Source organism: Fukomys damarensis, unplaced genomic scaffold, assembly GCF_012274545.1.
Source record: "Fukomys damarensis isolate Sample0158 unplaced genomic scaffold, DMR_v1.0_HiC HiC_scaffold_23, whole genome shotgun sequence".
Classification (NCBI taxonomy): domain Eukaryota; kingdom Metazoa; phylum Chordata; class Mammalia; order Rodentia; family Bathyergidae; genus Fukomys; species Fukomys damarensis.
Genome location: NW_022900935.1, coordinates 50,708,736 through 50,727,526, shown reverse-complemented (window position 1 = coordinate 50,727,526; position 18,791 = coordinate 50,708,736). Strand labels below are relative to the sequence as shown.

At 36.9% G+C, this 18,791-nt stretch overlaps 1 protein-coding gene across 15 annotated transcripts in view; it reads left to right on the top strand.

Annotated features, from left to right (window-relative positions):
- Positions 1–18,791, top strand: part of Bptf (bromodomain PHD finger transcription factor) — a 134,251-nt gene that overhangs the window by 71,852 nt on the left and 43,608 nt on the right. For all 15 annotated transcript variants that reach the window (XM_010616790.2, XM_019206416.2, XM_010616788.3 and 12 more), the window contains 8 exons: positions 2,924–3,053; positions 3,448–3,586; positions 5,795–5,971; positions 8,056–10,354; positions 14,344–14,468; positions 15,385–15,513; positions 17,294–17,444; positions 18,562–18,604. In XM_010616790.2, the coding sequence (XP_010615092.1) occupies positions 2,924–3,053; positions 3,448–3,586; positions 5,795–5,971; positions 8,056–10,354; positions 14,344–14,468; positions 15,385–15,513; positions 17,294–17,444; positions 18,562–18,604 (3,193 nt within the window). The remainder of the gene's footprint in view (positions 1–2,923; positions 3,054–3,447; positions 3,587–5,794; positions 5,972–8,055; positions 10,355–14,343; positions 14,469–15,384; positions 15,514–17,293; positions 17,445–18,561; positions 18,605–18,791) is intronic.

Below are 18,791 nucleotides of genomic sequence, written 5' to 3'. Positions count from 1 at the left end.
TTTTTTTTTTTTTTTTTTTTTTGTACCAGGATCGAACTCAGGTCCTTGAGCTTGCAAAGCAGGTGTGGTTCCACTGAGCTAAATCCCGGCCTCTGTGTCTTTGTGTCTTTACAGACAAAAAGTATGCTTTCCTCATGAATAGGATTTGCTCTTCTCGGGTGGTAGGAGGGTTGACCAAACTGATGATAATATTTCATCTAGAAAAGTTAGGGTGTAAGAAGAGCCACAAAAAGAAATAGATGCTCAGAGTAGGTATTAGAGCATATTTTGGAGCTACAGTAATCAAAATAATTTGTCTTACTTAAGAAAGGGGGCAATGAAATAGAATAGGGAATCTAGAAATAGACCTAAACACATCTGGGAATATAATATAGCTGTGATAACATTGCCTGTCAGAAAGCAAAAGGGCATGTTTGAAGAAATTAGCTCTTAGATCTCCACTTTAGCTTAAGCATTCAGACCGAGGTAGATTTTTTTTTTTAAAAAGAGCCAAATCCTAAAAACTACAATAAGAAAGCATGAATTAATTTTTATTTTTGTTGTGGTACTTTCTTTTTAAACAGATTTAAAACCAGATGTCATAGAGGAGAAAAGTGGATACATGTTTTTAAAATTCTAAGTGGAAAAATATTATAAACAAACTCAAAAAACAGATGACAAACTGAGGAAAGATATTTGCACCACAAATGGAAATTTTTCCTAATTGACAAAGATCTTGTATAAATGAAAAAGACTTATAGTCCAATACAAACAAGACAAAGGATTTGAACAGATACTGTGCAGAAAAATAAATATGACAGGCCAGTAAATATAAAAAATTTCTCTCATATTTAAAGAACAGCGGGATGATTTTTGTTTTATACTACAGTTGGCCTAACATTTTGGAAGTTTGATACTAATTCAATTTGAAAATTTGGGTTAGCAAGTTGGCTTTGCAGTTGATGGTATTTTGAAGTGCCTAGCTCAGCGGAACAGTATGGCATTATTTGTCAGCATGTTAAGTGCAAGAACTTTTGGTCTCAGCCATCCTGTCACTGAGGAACAAGAGGGATACTCCCTAAGTTTACTATGGAAGGCATAAAATGTTGTGTGTTGTATCTTTAGCGTAAAAGCAGCACACAACAGAATCCTGAGCAGTGTGGAGTTTAGGAGATGTTGCCCAGTCCATTTGCCTGGTCCAGCTCTCAGTGACCGTGGATATGAGGAGGGGAAATCTGCCACTCAGCCAGAGGCTACACAGTACCAGCCTCATGGGGCTTCCTTCCTGGGACACCGAGGCTACCAGCAGTCACAGAGATTTCTGTCCATAAAATCAAAATCGAACTGCCAAGCTCCCCTGTGTTGGCAGTCCTGTCCATATATGGACTGTCTTAGTGGTGGTAGTGGGAACAATAAAATTGTACTCAGAGACAGTTCTAATACCACTCACTATCCTGGAAGGCTGAGCAAAGCAAGCCTTTGTATTTGGCCATGAGAAAGGGCCCCTTTCCCTTGTGGGCAGACACCAAGAGGCCAAAGTGAGCATGCTTCTGAGCTGTGAGCTCCCAGAGTGTCGCTGTGTTCCTGCCTATGTCAGCAAAGGTGGTTCTGTTACTGTGCTGGACCAAGCCTTCTGCGGTCATGCCCTTAAATCCCCGAGAACTACTGCTTGGTTGTATAGTGTCACTCCTTACAAGCGGCACTGCTGTGCTCTGGAGCTTGCTTCACTCTCTAGCTCCAAGAGTGTTGGTGCGTGGCTGGGATTTGAACTAGTCATTTAATTCACAGTGAGAACCCATCCCAGTTTTCCTCCTCCCATCAATTTCTGAGAACTCTAGAAGCCTTACAGAGAAGTTTACTTTTCAAGTTGTAAACAGTTAATAGGTATGAACGCTTCACTTGGAGGAGGCTGTATACTAACGTTCAGTAATCATAGGTACACAGAACCATAAAAGGGGAAAGGGGGAAGAAGAGTGACAGAGTTTTTGCTGGGAAATAGAGATAAATAGAATTAAATTCCTCCCACATCTTTCTAGCAACACTACCCTAAGGTGACAAAAGATCTCCCTTGTTTCTACATATCTCTGCATGAAAAATTGGGTCCATCTAGTTTGGGTGGGATGAAAGCAGTTCTTTTACTTTTGCTCTTAGAGGCAGAAGCTTAGAGAAGAGTGCCTGTTAGTGGGTTTTGGTTCATGTCTTTGTTTATGGGAAATGCTCCTATTCATAAAAAAAAAAAATCTAGTCTCAGCTAAATGTTCATTCCCCACTACAGGCACACCCATTACTGATACATGCTCTGGTACCCGTTTTCCTGCCTGAGAGTAAAGTATGGCCTATTCCTTATCTCTGGTGATTGAAATAACTGTAAAACTTCTTTCCGGACCCCTCCTCTTAAACAAAAGGACTCATGGACTCCTTTCTCTGTGGATGTCAAAAGCCAGAATTCTGTTAGTGGAACCAGTGAGGGCTTTAAAATGTCCAGTGTTAATGAGAAAGAATCAGAAATAAAAGCTTTGGGTCTGTTGGTCTTTGTAGTAAGGAAAAAATTCTGAAAATAAAGTATCCTTTAGTACAGAACTGGTTCAATAAATTATAGGCTGCCCATGAGGTGGCATATTTTTTATATTTTTAAACAAAATCTTGGTATTCTGATATGGAACGATCTAGTACAGTTATAAACTGGTTCTGTGTATACTGTCAGTACCCTTTGTGGAAGTGGATAATGGACTATAAAGAAATAAATATTTGTGAAATATTGCAGGAATGAAATACAAGTATTTCTTTGTTGTGGAACTGTACATCAGCTTATTGTCAGTTGGGATTGTCTGGGTTATAGGGTTATAACCAGCCACTCTGGTTTTGTGTCTAATTTTCATTATTACATTTTATCTTTTTTGTTTATTATTCAGTGTCAAATTTCTGTTTTTCTGTCCTTGTATAGATTACATAGAATGACATCAATTGAAAGAGAAGAAAAGGAGAAAGTAAAAAAAAAAGAGAAAAAACAAGAAGAAGAAGAAACAATGCAGCAAGCTACATGGGTAAAATATACATTTCCAGTTAAACATCAGGTAATTTTTACCATAATCTTTTAAAAAGTATTATCTATTTCTGAGACTTCTACAATTTTGATATTTTATAATTTTGCTTTACTTTTGATATAAACTTCTAATTAATATAGTTGGGATGGGATATATCTTTTTGATGATTTTAGAAGCATAGATTTAGTAATATAGGAGAGTTTGGGACAAATTTTTGAAGTTGTTATAAAATAAAACTTCATTGGGTTTCACATTTAGAAAGTAGTAAACTCTTTCATACATCTTTGATTTTTCATGAAAATGAAAATGAGTGAGAAATTTAAATTATTTCCTGCCTATTACTCATGTTTGACGAACATGTTTAAAAAAAAAACACATACTGTATAAACACGTCATTTAATAAGTTTATTTTTCTTTATCCCAGGTTTGGAAACAAAAAGGAGAGGAATACAGAGTAACAGGATATGGTGGCTGGAGCTGGATTAGTAAAACTCACGTTTATAGGTTTGTTCCTAAATTGCCAGGCAATACTAATGTGAATTACAGAAAGTCAACAGAAGGAAGTAAGTGACTTATTTAAATAGTTATATTTAATTTAAAATACCATTTTTAGCAATAATCGTTTTTTCTATAGAACCATTTTTGATTTGTATTTTCTTGTAAATTAATAGTGTATCGGTCATATTTTGGCTAAAAACTTATTTTTTTCTGAAATTTTTAGTATAGGGTGCAAAATTACTATTGTTTGCCAATTCTTAACTGAAATATAAAAAATTACTTTGGTTCACAAGATTTTAATGCCTAGGAATCAGTTAAAGATGACAGAAAAGAACTTTTTCTTTTTTTAAGTCCTACAGCTACCTAATTACAGTATAGTTTTCAAAATTTAAAATTCCATACTTTTTAACTTTTTTTTTTCTTTTTATTGAATTTATTGGTACAATCTAGGTCTACAATACAGTTACATTCATTACTGGGATCCTGTACCTTCACGTGACAGGTCTTGGTTCTCATTTTTTCCCCTTGTCCCTGCCCTCCCTTCACCTCCTCCTCCCCTCCCCATTAACAAACTCTTTATTTCCATTTTTTCATTTTCTCAGTACTTTTTAACTTCTTGAGGAGTCACATATCTGGAAACATTGACATTATTCTAAATACCAAATCCAAAGGGAAGGTGATAGGGGATTACATAACATTGTCACATAAAGGAGCTGTTTTTTTGTTTTTGTTTTTGTTTTTGTTTTCAGTTGTTCCTATTGCTAACAACTAGTATTTAGAATCTCAGAGTTCTAGAGGTGAATTGCCCTTTTGAGGGACAGTGTGTCTTAAAACTCCTGTTGAATGAGTGGATTACTTTATGAAACTGGTAGGTGACATACTGAAGTTCATGCAGATAAAAAAAATGATAGAGCCGGGTGTGGTGGTGCCCACCTGAAATCCCAGCACTTGGGAGGCTGAGGCAGGAGGATCGCTGTGAGTTTGAGACCAGCCTGGGCTACACAGTGAGTAGTTCCAGGTCAGTTTCAACTACATAGTGAGACCCTGTCTCAAAAAACCAAAAAAAAAAAAAAAAAAAGATAGAACCCTTGTTCTAATGATAGAACGTAGCTTCTGAGCCCCTTTTGCCATCTGCCATGTGCTGTTCGTTATCCAAGTGATCTTCAGCAGCAAGTGTGTGTGCCATATAATGTAATTTGCTAATGTGTTCTGTGATGTGTTCTTTCTGATGAAACTTGTATGAGGAGATTATATAATGCATGAGAAATGGCATGTACTCCTCTAGTAACTGATTTGGCTTTGTGAATGGTTCTGGTGAAACGGGCTGGTAGATTTGTGAAATTGTTACTGTAGGAAAGTAACTGGTTTATCTCTAAAAAGGAGAAGCACATATTTTTTAAGGCTGTCTGGAATTTATAGGATCTGTCTTGGTGCATCTTAGACACAGTAATCGATCATTACATTTCTGTTTTGGAAATAGCAATTACGAAGATTCAGTTGTTATTACTTAATTCATGTTAAATATTAACTATAGTAAACTCCAACACATCATTACGTTTCTTTTATTACCGTTTTGTTGTGCCAGTTACCCATGTAGCACTTACATTTATAGAGAGCTCTTTATTTGTATATAATCTGGTCTGACCTATGTGGTAAAATCCAGATGATCAATATACAAATAAGTTTTTGCAGATTTATTTTATAGCCATTCCCCTCAGCATAAGGTTTTCCATTGTTCTGGGCCTTTCTTTTTTCTAGTCCGGTACTAAGTTGTTATATTTGAGACTTTACTCCCAGATAGTGTCAGAATAAAACAACTGTGCCTACTCTCCAGGGATCTGGGTTTCTCTAACTACAAAATAGGAATCACAGTGAAGGCAGTAGTAGTAACAAATTAATGTCAGAACTATTGGTCACTACAATAATGACTAACTTACTCTCACCACTAACCTAGTCTGACTTGTGATGGAGGCACAGATGTGCTAAAAACCAGAGATATGCAGATCAGAAAACTCTTGACTAGCTGTCAGAAGGCCAGACCATTAGACCTGTTTGTCTTCTTATCTCTGACTTCTGGGGTAGTTCTAGACCTGGACATTTTTGTTCCACAGTATGTTGTACTATTCAATAAAATATATGTATGAGATATTCTTTATGTCGGGGAGAGTTTCTGCTTACTAGAAGATACTTGATCATCCACTAAAGTAGATATATTAAAGTAAATTTCTAATATTGAAAATATCTATAATTGCCATATATATGGTTCTTTTTAGTCAAAAATAATGTGGATGAAAATATGGATGATTTGGATAAAAGAAAAAGCCCACAAAGTCCTAAAAAATTTAAAACAGAGACAGATTCTGAGAAAGGTGAGATAAAAGATTCAGATACCGGAAAAGAAGCAGACCAGAATGAAATGGAGACTTCAGAGATGACTGAGAAGGACCAAGGTAAGGAGTGTTTTGACTGAGGAGAGCAGTGGGGGTACAATAAGAACACTTGGGCATTTGTCCACCACAGGGCAGGTACTGGGTTGGCCCTATTTAATTACATTTTAATTGAAACATAATTCATGTATCTTATAGTTCACTCAATTATATATAGTGTAATTAGTGGTTTTAGTATATTCACACAGTAGTTCAGCCATTAGCAAAAGCAATTTTAGAACATTTTCTTCATCCCAAAAAGAAATTTTGTACTTCTTATACTCATTAACAGTCAGTTGTCAGTCCCTCCTGCCTACCAGTCTGTTCTCTCTCTATATAAATTTGCCTTTGTTTGTATTTTGTTGTTTTGGGGAAATGTTTGGTTTTTGAACCAAAACTTGCATTTCAGTGTACGTTGATGACATTGGCCTGAAATTCTTTGCCATAGTCCTTTACCACCACACAACTATGACCAACTACTTACGGGGTTTTCCCTCTTGGTCAGTTTTGCAAAGGCCTACCCTTGCTTAGTTTCTATTGCCTCCCCCACCCCAGTACTGGGGATTGAACTCAGGACTTTGTGCTTACAAGGCAGGTGTGGTGCCACTGAGCTGAATTCCCAGCCTTCCCCTAGTTTCTTGTCATCTACCTTAATTAGGTTGATTTGGTGCTCAGCACAAACGCCTTCCACTGGCCTCATCACAGTTAGATGCAAGCACGCAAAGATGGCTTTGGCAGCTTCAGGAATTCCATATGCTATTCTCTTATGAATGAGGGTGGTCTTCAGCACCTTTTCTACAGCTGTATTGGGGTCCATTACATCTCCAACAACAGTGGCTTTCTCAGGCCATGGGAGTGTTACAGGTGAAGCCCAATCAGACACACCCAAGTGGTGTTGGTGGCAGAGAAAGAGTACTTTGTTTTAAGATAGGGTCTTGCTATGTAGTGTAGTCTGGCCTTGAACTCACTGTATAGCCCAGGCTAGCCTCAAACTTGGAGTAATTCTCCTGCCTCAGGTGCCCAAGTACTAGAATTACAGGTCTGCTCCACTCTGCCCAGCTCTGGCTTTGCCTGTTTTGGGTATCTCATTAAATGACAAATGATGACATCAAGCAATAACTTAGCCTTTGTGACCATACTCTTTCACTTAGCATAATCTTTTCAGGGTTCATCCATACTCTGGCATTTATCGATGCTTTATCCCTTTACATGTCCAACATTCCATTGTATTGCTACACTGAATTTTATTTAGCCAATCATGGATTGACAAACATTTGGACTATTTCTACTTTTAAGCTATTGTGAATAATGCTGCCATATTCAGGTACAAGTTTTTTTTATAGATATGTTTTCACTTCTCAGAAATAAAATTACTAGATCACACGGTAACTTCATGGTTAACCTTTTTTGTGGGGCGGGGGGGTTGAGACAGGGTCTCACTATGTAGTTGAGACTGACCTGGAACTCATTATGTATCCCAGGCTGGTCTTGAACTCACAGCGATCCTCCTGCCTTAGCCTCCCGAGTGTTGGGATTACAGGCGTGCGCCACCACGCCTGGCCTCATCGTTAACTTCTTCAGAATTTTATATTTTTTTTCAAAAGTCATTTTTTTAAAACTAAGTTTGGTAAAGTATATGGCTAATGATATTTTATAAACTAAAGACACTGGTGTATGTAATAGCCTGTCACATGCTAAATAATTTTTCTTTACAGCATTCCATTATGCTTAGATACTATGAATCAAAAAAAAATTTTTTAAGACAGGGTCCACTATTCTATCCTGGCCTTGAACTCACTGTGTAGCCTATGCTGGCCTTGAACTTGTAGCAGTCCTTCTGTCTCAGTCTCCCAAGTGCTGGGATTGTAGGAATCTACCACCACACTTAGCTATAATACTTTCATATTTGGAATATATGTATTTTTAAACCTTTCATGAAGTTGAAAATGTGCTTATCATCTACTGTAATTGTATCAGGAATTTGGAAATATATAGATGTTCCTTTTTAGTGTGAAATAATAAAAGTAAGTAATTTTACACATAAAATTCTCATGAATTCCTCTTTTCAGAGTAAAAATTACATTTATATAAATGCCTTTATTTTACAGATGTAAAAGAACATTTAGATTCTGACAATGATAAATCCTTCAAGGAGGAACCAATGGAAATAGATGATATAAAAACAGAGTCTCATATAAATTATGAGGAAAGTACTCAAGTAGATGTGGTCAATGTCAGTGAGGGTTTTCATCTAAGGACTAGTTACAAAAAGAAAATAAAATCATCCAAATTAGATGGACTTCTTGAAAGAAGAATTAAACAGTTTACACTGGAAGAAAAACAGCGCCATGAAAAAATGAAGCTGGAGGGTGGAATTAAGAGTGCAGGAAAGTCTTCTCCAAGTTCTTTGAAAAGTCCTTCTGAGTCACCAGTAGTAACAAAAGCAAAAGAAGAGTGTCAAACTGACTTGCTTGCACAAGAACCAAGCTCCAGTGCAAGTAATGACAAATCTGAAGAATTGATTCATGGATGTTCACAAAGTGATCCCTCACTTCTTGGAATTGGTGATCCTAGTTTTACCACAAACAAACTTTATGCAAAAGATCAAGTGTTAGATGATGTCTCCATTCAAAGTCCAGGAACAAACAATCAGAAACGAAATTCCATTGAAAATGACATAGATGAAAGTCTCTCTGAACGAACCAGTAAAAGCCAGGAACTCAGTAAGATAAGAACAAAAGGAAGTGATTTCTTCGTTGATGACTGTAAACCAGTCAGTGGAGAGGATAGTGGTACTTTGATCTATAAGAATAAAAAACCACTCGACCAGGAGGATAATGACACTACTGTTTCTTCTGAAAATGCTTTGCTTCCATCAATACCTAAAAATACTGGGGACAGAGATACTCCATTTCTGTCAAAAGGAATGGAATTTGATGGAAAACTAGGATGTGAATCTGAATATAATAGCACTTTAGAAAATAGTTCTGACACTATGTCTGTTCAGGATAGCAGTGAAGAAGATATGATTGTCCAGAGTAGCAGTGAAAGTATTTCTGAACCATTCATGACTCCAGAACAAGGCATAGAAAGCTTGGAGCCATTGAAATCTGAGTTTGTTTCTGAAAAGTCCGCTAGAAACTGTGATAACATATTAGAGGATAAGGTAACGGAAACAAATGGCAGAAAACAAAGTCAACCACAGAAGTTAGAGAGACCAGTTAATAAATGTATTGATCAAGTAAGTCTTAAAAATATCACTGACAAAAAGAATAATGAAAATTGGTCTGAAAAGAAAGGGCACAAAGCAAGTACATTTCAAATAAATGGAAAAGATAATAAACCTAAAGTATATTTGAAAAGTGAATGCTTGAAAGAAATCTCTGAAAGTAAAGTAGTAGTAGGTGGTAATATTGAACCAAAGGTTAATAATATAAATAAAATAATCCCTGAGAATGATATCAAGTCATCGACTGTTAAAGAATCTGCAGTAAAGCCATTTATTAATGGTGATGTCATCATGGAAGATTTTAATGAAAAAAATTCAGTAACAAATTCACATCTTCTAAGTTCTTCAGGTGCTGAAGGTAATTACCAAGCCAACCTCAAGACCCTGCCATCAACCAAAGAGCCTGATAATGTACAGCATACTGCACCTCCATCATCTTGTCCAGAAAGCAATTCATTTAATCAAGTAGAAGATATGGAAATTGAAACTTCAGAAGTTAAGAAAGATATACTATCACCTGTAACATCTGGAGAAGAATCTAACCTCAGTAGTGATTTTGTTGATGAAAATAGTCTTCCCTCCAACAAAGATGAAAACGTCAATGGAGAATGTAAAAGAAAAACAGTCATCACAGAAGTCACCACGATGACATCCACAGTAGCCACAGAATCAAAAACTGTGATCAAGGTTGCAAAAGGTGATAAACAAACTGTGGTCTCGTCCACGGAAAATTGTGCCAAATCCACTGTCACAACCACCACCACAACGGTAACAAAGCTGTCCACACCCTCCACGGGCAGCAGTGTCGACATCATCTCTGTGAAAGAGCAGAGCAAAACCGTGGTCACCACCACAGTGACAGACTCACTCACCACTGCAGGAGGCACCCTGGTAACATCCATGACTGTGAGCAAGGAGTACTCCACCAGAGACAAAGTGAAACTGATGAAATTTTCAAGACCGAAGAAGATGCGCTCAGGTACAGCTCTGCCATCTTATAGAAAGTTTATTACCAAGAGCAGCAAGAAGAGCATATTTGTTTTGCCTAATGATGACTTGAAAAAGTTGGCGAGAAAAGGAGGAATCCGAGAAGTCCCTTATTTTAATTACAATGCCAAACCTGCCTTGGATATTTGGCCCTATCCTTCTCCCAGACCCACCTTTGGTATCACTTGGAGGTATGTACTTTAAAATGCCTATGGGGAAGCCAGAAAGTTTTAAAGGATTATCTCATTTTTTAAAATTTCATTTTTATTACAGTGAAATAACAGATTAAGACAGGGAAGCATATCTTTTAACAGCCAAAGTTAATAACAGAAGATACAGAAAATCTCCAGCTTGGCCAGCTAGTAATAAAGTTTACTTAGTGAAAAATATTTAAAAAGTTAAAGGAATTCTTTAAAGTGAATTTCATTGTAAACTTTCACAAGACAGAAGTAATATGTCAAATCTGGTTGTTTTTGTGACCTAAGTTTCCAAGTTACTTGCCTTGGGAACAAGATAACTGCAGAATTCTATAATCACCAACTCTCTGAAATGTTTGTATTTTATTTCTATTAAACAATTGATAAAAACATGAGGTAGGAGAAAACATGGCTATAAATTTCATAAAGTTCATCATCATCTGGAAATTTCCCTAATGTAATTTATTTGCATTATAAATATGTATTTTGGATCTCCTTGTTATTTATGCAAGTAAAGGTAGCCTTGAGATTCCTTAGGAATTTTTTGAAATCCCAACATAGTTCTGATTTTAAAATTTCTAGTTTTTGGGATAAGCTATAAGTATATAGTTTGGACAGTTATAAAATCATATAGTTTTATGTTGGGAAGGGAACTTAGAGATTTTTAAAATATTATTTCCTTTTGACTACAGAGGAACAATTTAGAAATAGTGCCTGGTTTTCCTAAATCGCAGCCTAGTACTTTATCTGCAGTATCATATTTTACATATTTGTTATTACTTTTTTCCTTTTTCATGTCTTTGTTGTCTCTCTCTCTCTCTCTCTCTCTCTCTGTCTCTCTCTCCCCTTAAAATGGAAAAAAGTGAAACATAAACATTGAAAACATGAGTTGGGGAACATGCTTGGAAATCAGAATTAATCTTAGTGGCAGTTAGATTTTGCTAGATTCCTGAAATGATTTTAGCAAGTTACTGAGCAGAATTCACTTAAGACTACATTTCTGTGTCTTTTAATGTTTCCGGTTTAAGTTGAAATCACACTTTCTTTGTGTCTTTTATATTACAATCAGTTAGTATCAGAAAAGACCAAAAAAGAATGTAAGTACTCTCTACTAAAGGAATTTAGTAATGCAACCAATCATAGTTGTATGACCAAGTTTTTATAATTCATCTTTTGATTTGAAATAAAATATCACTCCATTTACACATTCAATAGAGACAGCTGAAAAGTACAATTTCTCTGCAGGGCCTGCAATGAAGGATTTGCAGAATCCTGCAGGGAATCAAGGAACTCTTCATTACAATTCATGGATTTGTAGGATTGCTCTGCACTTTTCTGCTTTCTTCATTGAGAGCGGTCCCAAAATGTACCCTTGACTGTCCTGCAGGTAACTTCTTTCCCACTGGAAAAGTTACTGTGTACAAATATTTTCATGAAAATGACGTGGCAGTTGCTGAGGCTGGCCTTTCTGCTCTTCTCTATTCTGAAGTGGACTAGGCTCAACTGGGAAGCACTTTTCTCTGAACTCTTCAGGAGGAAGCCACCAGTCACAATCACGTGGTTCTCAGGGCCGTTCTCTGCTCAGCCTGGTTTCAGGTGTCTTGTAATGTTTTAATATGCACTGTGGCACAGTTCATATCTGTTAAATTTCTCATTTTAAAAGAAGGAAATACTTTCCTTTACATTTTTTGAGAGATAATTACCTTTAAATAGATTCATCCTTTCTGTCTAATAGAGACAGAGAAGTAAGCTATTGGCTTTAGAATTCATTTTTTTGAAAAACATGGCTATAAAAAATGCATGTGAAATGCATTTTTATACTAACACATATCAAATAAGTTTGTTGCTTAGAGTAGGAGCTAAGCATGCCAAAGATGCATGTATAATTTTAATAAATTTAATGTTAAGGCTAAGCATTATGGGGAAAAAAAGGAAACTTGCCTCACAGATACAGCAGAGCCTCTTTTTCCTCCATACTATCCCTGTACCCTTTTCCCCTGTCCCTGCTTCATTACCACTTTTTTTGAACTAGTCATTGTTATCCACAGTGCTGCCAGAATGATGTTCCTCAAATGCCATTCTGTCCTTTTTTAGTATTTTGAGCTTGCTGAGAGACTTGCTGACTACAGCAGGGAGGGAGGGAATGCATCTGTCACCTATAGATTACACTTAGGAGAAGCACTTTCCTTAAAGCCCACCTGATACTGGAGGCCTTAATATAAATATAGTGTTTAATGCTCTTCTTTGTGCCTTCAGACTGGCATCTGGCTTCTCCCTTCTGCTTTCATTCCAGCTTTATCTCTTTATGCACCTGTACACCCCTCTAGCCATCACACGCCTCGTGTGGTGTTTGGGACTCTTAGCTTCTTAATGTATGTGCACCCCTTGCTTTCAGCCAGCCACCCTCACACCCGTTTCTTATCCTTTGAGACTCTAGCAGTCCTCTGATCTCCTTCCCTGAGCCACGTCAGATGTCTCACCCTTGTATTTTCTCTTGTCCTGCAAATTGAAAACAAAAACAGATTGTAGTTCACTTCTGTGTCCCTCACTCCTTTGACACAGTCTTAACACATAGAAAGCACTCAGCTCATAGTCCAAGAATTGTATTTCTCCTGGAGATGCTGTCTGACCATAGAGATCCAGTGGAGAAAGAAGAGAGAACTGAGAATGAGCTCTTCTTTGTATTTGTGTTTGCTTTCTCCCAGGAGACCAAAGTCTAGGAGTTGCTATAGGGTGTGGTCTGAAAGTGACAGACACTTTCCCCTCTTGAGACATCCCTGTGCTAGTTGACATATCTCTCACTAATTGGAGGGTTGCTCTGTCCAGTTCAGATGATTCACAGAGTGAAAACAAGAAAACTGTGGTGTCCCAAGCACAGATGGCAAGTTAGTAAGCTGCAGTAACTTTTTTCCCTTTCTTGCATTGTTCTTTTTTTCAACTGAATACTGACAATAGAAAGCTTTGCTTTTCAAATGCAAAGTTGTCTTAAGATTTACTGTCTACTGCTGTTAGTGAGTGAGTGAAATTATTTTCATTTTATGGGCTTTCTTTGCAGGACAGTCAGCCAATATGCTCATTCACATGGTGGGAAAATGGCAACAAAGTATTTAATTATACAAAGAACAAAAAAGAATTGACAGCCTGAGGCTGCTTTAAAATGTCTAGGGTGAATTCTACTTTAGGGCATAGTATTCATTGCAGTTGAGTAAATTCATTTCAAAATGCATTTCTAGTAAAAATAATAACTTTGTATACTATATTCAAGGAAAAACAACAGAGAGACCCCTTTTTCTTCTGATTAGTAACTAATGTAGCATTGCTTTTTTTGTAACAGTGATTTTTTACTCATTGTAAGATCCCAAAACAACACTAACATTGTTCAAATATTATTCATATTTTCAGTATTTATCATCCGGTAGCTGATGGATGGTTTTGAAGAACTACTGTTTCAGTATACACTTTTTGTTCCTATTTAGACATATTTTTAGTTTTGTTTTGTTGTTTGAGAATATGGAAGCATTTTTTAGTTTTTTTGTTGACTGGTTTCAGCCAGAATTAGTCAAGGTTTTATCCTTTAGAACTCCATTCTCACACTTAGCAGCATATTTTTCTGTATTTGCTTTCCTTCATGACTTTTAAAACATTTTTAATCATATTAGTTTATAAATCTTAATAAATTGTTAACCATATCAACCTTAAAATGAAACAGGCTTACTTTACATATTTATATGGCATTTGAAATTAATATAAATCTTTTTAAAGTTGTTAGATACATGTTATGCCAAAAATTAAAAGTTTTTCTTTTAAGGGACATACAGTGCCAAAACCATATTACCAATACTAAACTTAGAATCAGAAACACAATCCCTCAGTTTCTGAGAGAGAGAGAGAGAGAGAGAGAGAGAGAGTGTGTGTGTGTGTGTGTGTGTGTGTGTGTGTACATACATAATATGTGTATAGTTTTATTTGGGTTGTTATTTTAGGTATAGACTTCAGACCGTCAAGTCCCTGGCGGGAGTGAGCCTGATGTTACGGTTGCTGTGGGCCAGTCTAAGGTGGGATGACATGGCTGCCAAGGCTCCCCCAGGAGGAGGGACTACACGAACAGGTAAGGGGCTTATTTTTTTAAACTTTAAAAAAAAAAAAAAAAACCCCAAGAAAAGAATCACTTGACTGTTCATTTAGTTTAAGCATCTGTAGCATTTAAAAAACACTTTTGTGGGCCAGGGATTTAGCTCAGTGGTGCTGCCACCTGCCTCGCAAGTGCAAGGTCCTGAATTCAATTCCTGGTACCAAATAAATAAATTAATTAATAATTAAATAATACAAACAAACACTGGCCAGCCGTGGTGGCACACACCTGTAATCCCAGTACTCGGGAGGCTGAGGCAGGAGGATCGCTGTGAGTTTGAGACAAGCCTGGGCTACATAGTGAGTTCTGTGTCATTCTCAACTACATAGTGAAACCCTGTCTCCAAAAACCAAAACAAAACAAAACAAAGCAAAAAAACCCTGTTTTTCTTAGATTTGCCATAAAATCCTGGGAACAGGGAAGGTCTAGATTATAAGGTGAGTCAGTCACCCTAAGTGTTGGGCTGTGGATGTATTTCCATGATAGAGCACTTGTCTGCATGTATAAAGCCCTGGGTTTGAGCTCAGTACTGCCAAAAACAAATTCCACAAAAACAGCAATACATTATAAAATGATATTTATTTTTGTAGAATATAGTCAAGTAACCCTAGAACCCTGTGCTTGTTGCTTTAGTCCTCGGGTTTTTATTATTTTGACTGTTGCCACCTGTAGCTAAGCTATACCCTCTAGGAATTCATTCACTTTAGCAATTTTCCATATGGAAGATACAATATTGCTGTCTAGCAGTGATCCTATAGCTTTTAATTTATCAGCTACATCTGGAAATTTATTCCATACATTTCTCTTTTTTAAAGCACCAAATACTGTACCTTTTTAGTCTTTGAGTATTTTTTAAGTGGTTATTAATACTATGTGAATTAAATCACCATAGAAACATCTGAAACAGAAATCACAACAACAGAAATAATTAAGAGGCGAGATGTTGGTCCTTATGGTATTCGTTCTGAATATTGTATCAGAAAAATCATTTGCCCCATTGGAGTTCCAGAAGCACCGAAAGGTAGGACACAGAAAAAATTGGGTTTTTTTTTTTAACCTGTTAATAAAATCTTATGTGAATTGAAGTTTAATGATAATTGTTTTTTTAACTCTTTACTCAAAATTTATAAAAGGTATTTTTCACTATAAAATGCTATGTTTAAAAAATTATATTTAGGTAATAGTCATGTCAGTCTATTAGGTACACATTAATGCCTACAGATACTGTACAAAGGGCTATTCTACTGCTTCGTCGTGTGGCTTGACCTCAGCTCCACGAAGTCAGCCGTCACTGTATTTGGTTCACTGTGGTCCTGGCACCTAGTGCTGAGTGTGACTTACAAAGGTTTGTGAGCTCAAGAGTTAATGCTATTGCAAAATACTTTAGTACTCAGGATAGAAATTATCTGAGAGACATAAAGAGTTAGTCAGGAGACATTTGTGTGCACCTCCGTAGTAGATAGGCACTGGGTGGCAAATGCATAGAAGGATATCTACCTCCATTCTCAAGGAAGCAAAAAAAAAAAAAAAAAATCTTATAGCTTTATAATATCATTAAGTGTTCATGTGGTACAGTAAGATACACAAGATTAATAAGTGAGAAGCGGAAAAGAAGCAAGATTAGCACTATTTCATATGTAATTACCTGTCTAGCAAATTCATAAGAATCAGTGTATTCATGATAAGAGTTCAGATTGAAAGCTTCTAAGTAAACAAAGGTCAGTAATTCTATATGAACAGTTAAAAATACAAGGAAAAATCTATTAAGAAATAGATGAAAAGGAAACAGTATCTTACAGTAGAAATATTTTATAAAAACGAGTTCTGCCCAAATGCATACATTCATTTTTGAAAATTACACTAACTTAAAATTTCATCTTGGTAAATAAATGACAGATAATGGCCTTTTTGAATTAACACCAATAAAATGGCACCTGTCCTAGCAAGTAAAGAAATATTAACATAATTAAAACAGCGTTGTCCTGGTGCAGAAATACACAACCCAGTTGATGAGCAGAGATGCTGATGGAAGGCGATGTTTCCAACAGGTCTTCAGTCTCCAAACCCTGCAGCCTTCAGTGAATATCACTGTCGTCTCTTGAAATCACTTTTCTTTGTATTGTATAATTTTGTGTAAACCCAGTCCTGCTGCATTCAGTTGCCTTCTGTTCTTCCTCTGGGAGTATGCTATTGCTGTGTTCCCCTGAACATAGGGATGATTTAAGTTTTACACTTGATCTTAGCCAAAAGCCCGAGACGCAATGGATGCTTTTTTTTTTTTTTTGTCCTTCCCTACTTTTTATTTTTAAAGCTTATCATTAGATTTTTATCTGTTGTTAATATATCTATTTCATATCTCTGTTGGGTGACTACAATTCTTAGTGCTGAGATGGGGAAACTCATGTTGCCTTAGATGTGCATGGCAGGGACACCCATCCCCACTGAGACAGGAGTATACTAGGTTTTTAAAGGAACTTGTATCTTGGAGTTTGAAGGATGAATGGTCTTAGTCAGATGGAACCCTAACCCTAAGTTCCAGGCAAAGGGAAGGGTCATCACAGGCCTTTTATGGCCAAGATGGGCAAGCAGAGGCCCATGAGCCTTGGCCCACTGCCTGCTTTTGCAACTGACGTTTGATTGAAACGCAGCCATTCTTATCAGTTAGTTATACATTTACATCATCTGACCCTTCAAGAAGAAAACATTTACCACCCAGTGCTTTTTATAAAATGAGAGGAAATGCCAGAAGTATTTAATTTTAAAAGCCATATTTAGCTCAAACTACTCTTACTTTTTTAAAGAAACACCTACACCTCAGAGGAAAGGACTGCGATCAAGTGCTCTGCGGCCAAAGAGACCAGAAACACCCAAGCAAACTGGCCCTGTTATTATTGAAACCTGGGTAGCAGAGGAAGAGTTGGAATTATGGGAAATCAGGGCATTTGCTGAGAGGTAAAGAAATGGCTAACATATAATAAGATATTTGAAGATTTTATTACTTCAAAATGAAAGAATTATTACTTAATTTATTCAGTACATCCTAGTTAATTTTACTCCACCTTTTGATTTTTTTCTTTCTTTCTTTTCTTCTTTTTGAGACAGGGTCTCATGTAGCCCAGGCTGGCCTTGAACTCTGGCGATGCTCTTGCCTCAGCCTCCCAACTGTTGGGATTACAGGCATGTGCCACCATGCCCAGCTTCCACCTTTTGTTTTTAAGAACTAGCTATGAATAATTTATTAAGGTCTTATTTTTTGTTTTTTTTATTGGTTTTAGGCATTGGACCTGGGGCCTTGACACTGAGCTACATTCCCAGTGCCTTTTTACTTTTGAAACAAGGTCTTGCTAAGTTGCTCAGGCTAGGCTCAAACTCTGGATCCTCCTGCCTCAACATTCCAGAGTCTTAAATTTAAAAAGTCTTCTCATTTTTAATGTCATTCATTTGTGTCTAATTCTCTTAAATGTGTATTTTAAAATAGAAATAATCCTATCCCTTTATATCAGTGTTCTGCAGCCCTTTTGATACCACGGAGCTGTTTTGTGGAAGGTATTTTTTTGAGGGGTAAGGGACTGGTCTGGGGATGATTTGAGCCTTTACATTTATTAGTACTACATTGTAACAGATACATTTTATTATTGTTACATATAATATATGATGAAACAATTGTACAGTTCACCATAATGCAGAATCAGTGGGAGCCTTGAGCTTGTTTTCCTGCGTGTATACTATCACTCACATCTGGGGATGATGTGAGACAGTTCATAGTAGGATTCAGGTTTCTATGAAAATCTAATGCCACTGCTGACCCGACAGGAGGTAGAGCTCAGGTACTAACATGAGTGACGAGGAGGGGCTATAAATATAGATGAAGCTTCAGTTGCTACCCACCTGTGGCTTGCCTCCTGCTGTTCAGCTCAGTTCCTCCTGTGCCATGGACAGGCACCAGTCTGTAACCTGGGGTTGGAGATCCCACTTTGTATGATGTAACTATCAAACACTTCATTTCCATTAGATGCCAGTTATCTGATCAGTTGGTTTCTGATATAAGTCGCCACTTTTTTTCTTTCAGAGTGGAGAAAGAAAAGGCCCAAGCAGTCGAGCAACAAGCTAAGGTTAGTGCACAGAAGGGGGCAGAGGACCTCAGGATCCAAGTGGAGGGCTCCCCTAATAGTTATGATTGCCTGCCTAACAGGAAGCCCACCTGACCACAAGCTTACATTTTTAGTCAGTTCATGCACACCGGAAACAGTAATTGTATATTCTTGTGGGATTTTTTTTTTTTTTTTTTTTTTTTTTTTT